This window comes from Schistocerca piceifrons, chromosome 4, assembly GCF_021461385.2.
Source record: "Schistocerca piceifrons isolate TAMUIC-IGC-003096 chromosome 4, iqSchPice1.1, whole genome shotgun sequence".
NCBI classification, from domain to species: Eukaryota; Metazoa; Arthropoda; class Insecta; order Orthoptera; family Acrididae; genus Schistocerca; species Schistocerca piceifrons.
In genome coordinates, this window is record NC_060141.1 from 574,034,823 (window position 1) to 574,044,420 (window position 9,598).

The 9,598-nt window shown below is 37.5% G+C and overlaps 1 protein-coding gene across 2 annotated transcripts in view; it reads right to left on the bottom strand.

Annotated features, from left to right (window-relative positions):
- LOC124795461 (E3 ubiquitin-protein ligase synoviolin) overlaps positions 1-6,699 on the bottom strand; it is a 92,261-nt gene extending 85,562 nt beyond the window's left edge. For both annotated transcript variants that reach the window (XM_047259489.1, XM_047259488.1), the window contains exon 1: positions 6,497-6,699. In XM_047259489.1, coding sequence (XP_047115445.1) covers positions 6,497-6,625 — 129 coding nt within the window. In that variant the 5' untranslated portion in view covers positions 6,626-6,699. The remainder of the gene's footprint in view (positions 1-6,496) is intronic.
- Between the last annotated feature and the right edge of the window lie 2,899 nt (positions 6,700-9,598).

Here is a 9,598-nt window from a genome sequence, read left to right on the forward strand (position 1 = left end):
GGTTTTTTTTGGACAGTATCTCAACTCCATCCACACGAACACCCAGTTGCCATGGAAACAGGAAAGATGGTTGTTTGCCTTTCTTTGATGTTTTGGTTACATGGAAAAATAGTGACTTCCTGTGTCATTCAGTTCATCACAAGCTCATTCACTTGGATTTGTATTAACAACCTTTGAGTTGTCATCCTCTATAGCAAATCATGGGTGTACTTAAGACACTTGTACAAAGAGCACACACAGTTTCCGAACCTGAAAGTTTGCCTAAGAAACTTGCCCACCTAAGAGCAATGTACAGGGAAAATGGATACTTAAAATACAAGATTAACATGGCACTTTCACCTAAAGTAAAAAACTAACAACCTAATAAGGAGAGTACAATATGCAGCTTTTCTTTCATATGCTGATAACACCTTTTTTTAAGATAAGCAAGATAACTTAGAAATTCCAAATTAAAATGGTTACCCATCCACCATCTTGGACAGAATCCTTCACCACTTGGATTGATATAAGATTATATTTATTATTGCAGAAGACTAGAGTTTATTAAATACCCTGCCAGTGTGGCATTGCTAATATGTGTTAAATTACACACACAGTGACAGAACGACTTACAGGACACCAATGCTGCACCCGCTTCTGTGACCCACAAAGTCTGCTACTACTGAGCACTGGACATTCATCAGAATATGATAACACAACAAGTGTGATTGTCACTACTTTCATTTTAGTATTCTATTACTAAAGAGCCCATGGAGATGCACATAGCAGAAAACATTATTAGCTGGGACTGTAGTTATCAGATGGATAATGCACAGAATCCTATTATTTCCATGATCTGCTGTCAGCACAGATGACAGAATACTTCAAGGGCCACTGAGAGTGGCAACCCACCAAACAGAAGAGGTTCAAACTACTGCTAAGTGTACTGATTGCAACTGCGTTTCACAATGATCACTTGTTGACATGTTGACTCTTTGGCTTCTGTCTTAGGTTCTTTGGTCAACATCTGTTTGATGATTTTTCTGATGTTTCACCGGAATGAGTGGGTGGTATTGCCAAAGCTTCACCCTCCACTGCTAGTGATGGACTGGGGGTGAGTCAGCAGCTGAAGATTATATATACCTGGCTATTCCCTGGTGATTACTACTGTGACTCTTCTCTTCCTACCTGCAACAGTTATTCAATGCACCATGAGAACCCATGATCCATTGAGCTTGAGGCTTTCCTTTTTGCTGTTGAATTTACTCCCATGTTGCTGGATTTGTATGGCTTCCCTGAACAAATGGGCACAGAAGCTCTTCTCCACAGGGGAAACTCTTTATTGATGAATTTTATTATGTGGGCAATAAAACAAAGCATGAGCTCTGCCACAGCTAATTTCTCTACTTCTCTCAACCTGCAAGACACTTTATGTATGGTATCCTGCCATTGATGGATTGTTCAGTAATTGCCACAGACTTCTCCACATATATAGGGTATACGGTATATTCCAGACATTGAAAGCGAGTCCCAGTTTCATTGTCAGGAATATACTGCATAATCTGTATGTGGGAATGACTTCCCAACCATTATCACCCAAGTCTGTGTGGCCTTGGCCAAATCGTTGGCACCATTTCACTATGCCTCAGATATGACCTTGCATTTTGTTTATATTCTTCCAGATTTTCACAAAGTATCTGCAATTTAGATATTTTACCTATAAGAATTTTACTGTCCCATATACTTCAGCTTCGGAGTTCATTTCCAGATGGTGTGCCATTTCAACTGCACTTGTTATCTGAACCACAGCAATACTGTGTCTGCAGAAAACCAAGAACATGTACTCTATTCTACAATGCACCACTACTGTTGTGCAATAGTCTTAGCATGGGTCAACATGTGTATCTTACTTTCTGAAACCCCTACATATTTCCAGAGAACTTTTACCTCTACAGTGTGGTGTAACATTGATGTGATCCTCCTGGACAAAGTATTACATGGGTAAAATAGTTCCTTATTCAGATTTGCAAGTTGGGAGGATATTACCATCAGAAAAAATAAAAATAAACAAACAAATCAGGCGTTACATGAATTGGAGTGTGAAATTTTAGATCTTTCACTTGTGTAACTTGTCCCGCGAGGTCAAAGAAATTGTTCATCACATGAAGAGAGATTAAAATTTAATTTTGATAGGGAGGTGATTTTGATTGCAGCGAAAATAGTAGAACAACACAGACTGTGAGAAAGAAACAAAAGAGGAAGCCAGCTGGTAGAATTTTGCACAGAGCATGATTTAATCATTGAAAACACTCGGTTCAATAATCATAAATGAATGTTTATGCAGAAAAGACCTGCAGCCAGCACAAGCTTTCAAATAGTTTACCAAAGATAGGAAACAGATTTATAAACCATGTTTTAAACGGCTAGGATGAGGCCTAAGTGGAACAGGCAAAATGAAACAGACACACTTAAAAGAAAGGGCAGGATAAGTACAGTGTCAATGCAGGAATCGATAAAACAGAAATGCAAATCTGTTAAAGCATATACAGCTATCAAAAAAGATAACTGCTGCTTGCAGAAAAACAGAAAAAAACCTATGAATGAAAGAAAGCACCATTATGAACATTGAGAGCTCAGGTGGTAAATCAGCTACAAGCAATGAAAAGAAGGGTGATAGGAGGAAGAAACAAATAAAATGGCTACAGAAAGAAATGATACTTCACAGTATTATGGGAATGAATTTGAAATGTGTGATGGGGTACCGTGAGAAGAATTTAGCAGGATGCTGAAACACCCTAGTCAAAGCAAGATATGTGAGTTAGACGTGGTTTTAAGATCCTTGCCATAACAAACCATAACAAAACTGTAAACTGGTATGCAGGATGGTTGAGAAATATCAATACGCTTCTTCACCGAAGAATGTAACAATCCCAATACCAAAGATAGCTGGTGACGACAATAAACCAGGGTGTCTTTAGGCTTTGACCACTGATCTTGTACCAAGCCCCAAGAAGCAACACAAACATCGTTTCATGATGGCAACCAATAACCTTACACATTTTTATGGCATGACAGATAATATAACTATCTAGTACAAAATAATACAAATTATTTATAATAAATACTGAAGCTAACAATACTGTGGTGGGAAAATAAAGGTAGTGGGTGGGGACGAACTAAAGTATAACACAACAACTACAGAATCATATAAATAGTGAGGTAATGCAAATTACAACATAGCAAAAAAATCAATACAGTAATCATAAAGAAGATTGTACTACACACCTAGCGAAAAATCATGAAAGCCAATAATACAGAGCTCAACTTGAAAGACCAACTGCAGTTGTTGTCTGCAGACCGGCCAGAGCAGCCAGAGACAGTGGTCATGTGTGGGTGCGATTTGTGTGAATGTTTCCTACTTCAGAAAAAGGGCTTTTGGATGAAAACTTAAATTTATAGCAGTCTTTTCATTGTGTCTGTCTGTTACTCATTTTCAGCTCTTTTAATGCTGATGTTAGTCTGTATCAATTTCCTTTTACTGAAACTGCAACACACTGACAGGTAAAAGAATTGTAGACAAAGTGATAGAACTGATAATAATTAGAGATTTATGGAGGAGCCTGCCAGATTACCACAGTGAGCCCTGCAAAGTATGTTTGTATCTGAGAATAATTTGGTACTAACACTAATTTGGACCTGTATTGGAAAGAAACTTCAGGAACAGACTTCATGATTACTGCATGAATGACATACCAGAGGCAAATCACTGTATAAACCCCTAAGCTTGTTGAGACAGCTATCTGCTGTATTGTACTGAGACCTTGGCCTTCATTCCCTTTGACTTCAGGGAACAAAGAACTCACATGCTGAAACTGAGTTATTACCAGAGAATCTGACACAGGCTTGTAGAGTCATATCAGTTCCATCATACTTGTTTTCCAACAGGCATCCGTGTGCAGCACCACTGGCACTTTGCACACAATCTGTTATCAAGTTATAATGTTCAAAATTATCACCAGGATTTTGCAAAGCAGCAATTTTAACATTTCATCACCCTTATTTTTATTTATTATGACAACAGTTACGGCAGAGGGTGAAACCTAATGTTAAAGCACAGTTTACTTCTCAATGAAAGCTAGTGACCTACTTATCCTACTGGTAACAAGTTGATACATGTCCTGTAAGTTTAATATTCTTCATTTTCTTTCATAATCTGACCTGAATTTCAGGCTTTCTGACCATTCTTAAGGGCTGTGGTCTGTCCAGGCGAAAGAGTGCACATATGGGCAAATTTATTGCAACTAACTACATACCTCATAGCAAACTGACAATGAAACAAAATTTTGTAAAGTTTTGTAGTCCCCTAGTCACTAAACTAAAAGAGCTCTCCGTAGATGCAACACACTGCTATGGCACCTATCAATATTCACTGAAATATACAGACAGTTTAGCTGCTGGAAGATTGGCAACATGAGCCTGTTCATAGCTTGTGAACCTGGCTTGAATTAAACGAGGTCTTTGATACTCAAGCTACACTAGATGCCAAAACAATTATTTGATAATCACATTTTCTGGTTTCACAAACACAAACCAAACTGCCAACATAACCTAAACTCAAAAAATCAATATGGTCTTAAAAACATTGTCCAAATTCATTTCTCTTTTAGTTGTGCATGTCTTATGATGCATGCCACAATACCGATAGGTTCTATTGACCCCCAGTAACTATCAAACTAAGGGTAAGATGCAGGAGATGCTTGTCATATACTATATGATGAGCATATCTGGCTAAAGACGACATAGCAAGCACTGTCCTCTTTCAGTATTAGATGCTTTGTCATTTCATTTTATGTCCCACTATATACTAATAATGTCTGTAGCTTAAAATACTCAAATACTGTTGAGTTATTACTATATTTTAGATACTGAACCTTGCTGAAAAACATGAAAACAGACAACTTATAAAATACATGGAGAGAAGGCAGCTGATTTATCAAATAATGCTCACAGGACTCAGAGAAGCCGTTTTCATTGCATGACTGACATACATTCACAGAACATGAAAATGATAATCACACATAGGATTCCTTGGACATTACTTTTATAAATGCAATGTTAATGCCTTCATTGTTCCCTCATATTAATGTGGGCCTAATTTATACTATTATCTTTCTTTTTTTTATTACATGGTGTTTTGTAAACAGAGCACTACTAACTTGTTTTGTTTTCAAATCAACGACATTGAAAGACTTGATCAACATAAAATTAACTCACCTATAGAACCTGTAATATAGAATTTATTTTTTTTTTTGTGTATGACAACTGAGTGATCCGGTGTAAGTCTTTCAAATGGTTGGGACATGGTCAACTTGTGTCTCCCTAAGCATCACAAGAAATGCTACTGTGGATAGGGGATCTACAGTTTAATGTGGAATCTGAACCACCTGTCATTCCTGGAGACTATCCATATCACTGACAGGTGTAGGCTACTATAAAGGCAGGTAAATATTCAGTGGTATAACTGGGTTTCGTTCCTCTCCAGGCACACACTTTTCCATAGAACCACCTGGGCAAACTGCTGGTTCTACAGCAATATAATGTTAGTTTGTAAATAAGTTAGAGTATATGTTCAGTTGTCATTATTTCAAAGCAATGTTCTATTAATCATAATACATTTTCTGACATTCCATTTTCTTGTATTTATTACAAATTCATTCTCATCAGTTATGAGGCTTATTGTCTGATCGAAAATACTAGGTGAGCTTTCTTCTACATCCACAATATGCAAGCTGTAAATCAAGTAGGCTACGCCATTAAATTTCTGAAAGTTTGACAAGATTTGTGTGAACTAGAAATTCTTTGAGGAGCATTCACTGGCGAGAAAGTGTCAAATTAAACTTTTGCTGATGCTCTTTTATAATATCAATGGTGATAATTAAACAGCTGATCTGCATATTCTTATCCTCATGAAGTGGAAAGATTTTACCCCACTTGGCCCTAGCATTTCAAATCGCCTCCGTCCATAAATACACCTATTTTCTCCTTGTAAGCATATGTGTGTGTTCAACATGTGAACAGTTATATTATTTCTTTAAAATTATTAAGTAGTTAATACTTTATGTGATACACGTTACTGGTATTTGAGGTACTCGGTACTATGACAGACAAATGTTGGTGTAAGATAACGTTAACTGTTGGACATACTTGTTGCTGAACGACAACAATCCTCAAAACGCAACTCTAGCTTTGCGCAATGCTCACATATTCGGGGCGCTCAGGTTGAAAAAGCACATTACCTTTCACAACATGTATAAATTATGTCTGCGAACTTGTAAACAAACATCGCGTCACACAAACACCGCACATAAAAAAATTTCAGAGGCATCATCATTAACCATGATGGTGTACGCCTAACTGCAAACATGAAATATCGTTTTCAGTGCTTTCTAAGTTGTTAACTATTAGGGAAACAATAGTTTCGACTATATAAACATTATTATAATGACTTGGCACCTACCGCCATACTCGGATTTGATTTTGTGATGTACACAATTGACGGATAAAACTGTTTCTTTTGGTAATATGCATTTCCAATTACTATACTTGTTAATCCGAGGCTAATAAGTGTTATTCCAAGCGACCGCATCTCAAAAAATTTAGTGTCGTCTACTATTTTCAACTACAGCTGATCTCACATCATCCACAACTCAAAATCGACTACAGAGCACTCAGCGGTTTTGAATGACACTACGTGTCATGATCGTCCTATGTTTCAACACTACGTGTTTGTAAATATGTTGCTAGAATTTGGCGGCTGGTTGAAATTCTTGTGAGTTGATTTCGTCCGTAATTGTTTAGTAAGCTATTACATTCTGGATTTGCTTGTTTGGCTACTAGATAACTGTCAAAGCAGCAAAATTTAATGGATATCGAATTACGAAACGAAGAATGACTTACGAAATATGAAGCTCGGTGTTTCTGGAACTCAACGAAAAGTGTATCATTGACGAAACACGACTCTCACTTTTTATACAAAGTTGACATTGCAAGAAGGGCGGATAATCCGACTTTCAATTACGTCCATGTACATCATTATATCATTTTTATCCAACATCCTCCATGTGTAACCCTCAACAATGTGAAAGCCCACCCAATGCAGGCTATTTTCAAGGATCCACCGTCTCGCAGCTTAAATGGATTCTATAGGCGGCTGATGTGCCTAAATCATCTCTTTTCAACCTCATCTGATATACAGACTAGACCACTGTCCTAGCATTCTACCCTACGCTTCCTACTAACTACAGAGCCGTTTAAGCAGTCATAAATTTCGCGATGGATACCTGTAATAATGGGAAACCCCACTAGCTGGTACAAAGTGAAGTACCGTCTGCCATTTGGTCCACAGTGATTTTCAGAGTAGAAATGTAGATATGATCAGGACAAAAATATTGTATGATTATTTACTATTATTATGTGGTGGTTGTTCATGTCCTGGAAATTGGAATTAATTCTCAACTTACAATCATTTATTTATTTGCTGATTACATCTTTTCGAATACAGAAAGAAGACAAAAGAAGTGTGTTTTGTTGAGCAAATCATTATTTGAGGAGAGTTAATTTGGCCCATCGTCTAATTATTATCACAGTCCATTTTCGTAAGTTGAAAAGTGCTTTCAGATTTGTTTTACTGTGTCCCAGTTGGTGAAATGCAAAGAAATATGCAGCTCTGGCACATTCTATCTGTAGACGTTGGAGAAGAAACAAAAAACAAAGCACTCTTTGAGTTCAGCTTATTTGTGAAATGTAGGATATATGCCTTCCAGTCAATTTTCATCCAGATGTAAACCCATACTTAGTACTGTACCACATGTTGGAGTCTGTTCACGTTCAAGTCACTTAATGGTGCTCAAATGCCTCGTTATGAACTGTAATTAGTCAAATTTTGTCTTTGTGGTCACTACAGGAGTTAAATCTAAGTGGCTGAAGTATGTTTCATGATTCTTCACTCAATACTGGATCTTGAAACTTCAGAAGTAGGCTTTTGCAGGATAATTGGCATCTATCTTCAGGTGTCCACCAATTCAAGTTTCTCAGCATTTTCATGATGCTCTCCTGCGAGTCAAGCATACCTGTGATCATCATTGTAGCCATTATTTGTACATATTCAGTTAGCCCCATTAGTCACATATGGTACGAGTCGTCCCAATATTCTAAGATGAGGCACACATATGTTTTGTTAAGTGTCTCCTTTGTAGAGTGACTGCACTCTTGCAGTATCCTACCAATAAACTGAAGTTTGTTGCATTCTTTAGTATAGCTATTTTTATTTCTGTTTTCCATTTTTACTTCCATAGTAGATGATTCGAAATGCTGTTCAACATTGACATAATCAAATTCTTTTCCTATTGTATAATATGGACAGATTTTTGTGTCAATACAAAATGCTCTAACTTATGAGTTTCTTTTGCAGTGGGAACACAGTTGTGACACATACCTTCTTGATGTAATTGTCAAAGAACCGAGACCATGTAACTGACTTCTCAGGATTTTGATCAGTTGGTGTATGGTACTTGATTCAGCACCTTTGCTCTTTCTGCAGGGATGGCAGATTTTCAATTCTCTGCAATGAAATATGTAAATTATGTATAAATGCAAAAGAATGAAGTATCTCATAACTGGAACAGTGGAAGCTTCATGAGACTGATCATTGATGATGCTGTTGTCTATAGGGAGGTTACAATGCCAGAAAATGATCTGTACCTATGTTTGGGCCTCTGAGACTCCTCACGTCCAATAGGTCTGATGTGTGTCTAAAATCTATTAATACATGGTCGATCTGATAAGGGCACGGGTGAGGGCAAGGATATCTAACACAGCGAAAGGAGTCCCACCCAGGGCACAGAAATATGATATAACAACTTTAGAATCAGCGGAAGTTAGAGAACAGTATCAGGAGAAGATAACTCGGATTCTGGAAAATGCTGGAGAATCTAACAATATCGAAGATGACAAACTGCCTATTGGCTTCTGTCTTGGGTTCTTCAGCCGACGTTCATCTAATGATTTTTATGACGTTTTGTCAGCACGAGTGGCTGGCATTGTCAAGGCTTCACCCTCCATTGCCGGTGGTGAACCACCAGCAATGGAGGGTGAAGCTTTGACAATTTACCAGCCACTCGTGCTGGCGAAATGTCAGAAAAATCATTAGATGAATGTCGGCTGAAGAACTCGAGACAGAAGCCAATAGGCAGTTTGTCAACTAGTGGCCACGAAAGCCTTAACAATTTTGTAATATCAAAGATTCGAAGATCATTGGAAGCAATAAAAAAGACGGTGGAGACATCGGCAAGAGAGATACTTGGAACTGGGACAAGACAAGTAAGACCATCATGGTTTGATACTGAATGTGAAATAGTAACTGAAAAAGAACAAAGCATATAGAGGGACACTGCGATCACACTGTACGAGGAGGATAGTAGAAGAATTATAAAATAATAATAATAATAATAATAATAATAATAATAAACCCAGATGATTGAAAAGAGGACTCACCAAAGAAAAAACAGGGAATGGATGAAAGCAAGTGTCAAAGAAATGGGAAGACGGGGCTGTACCAATA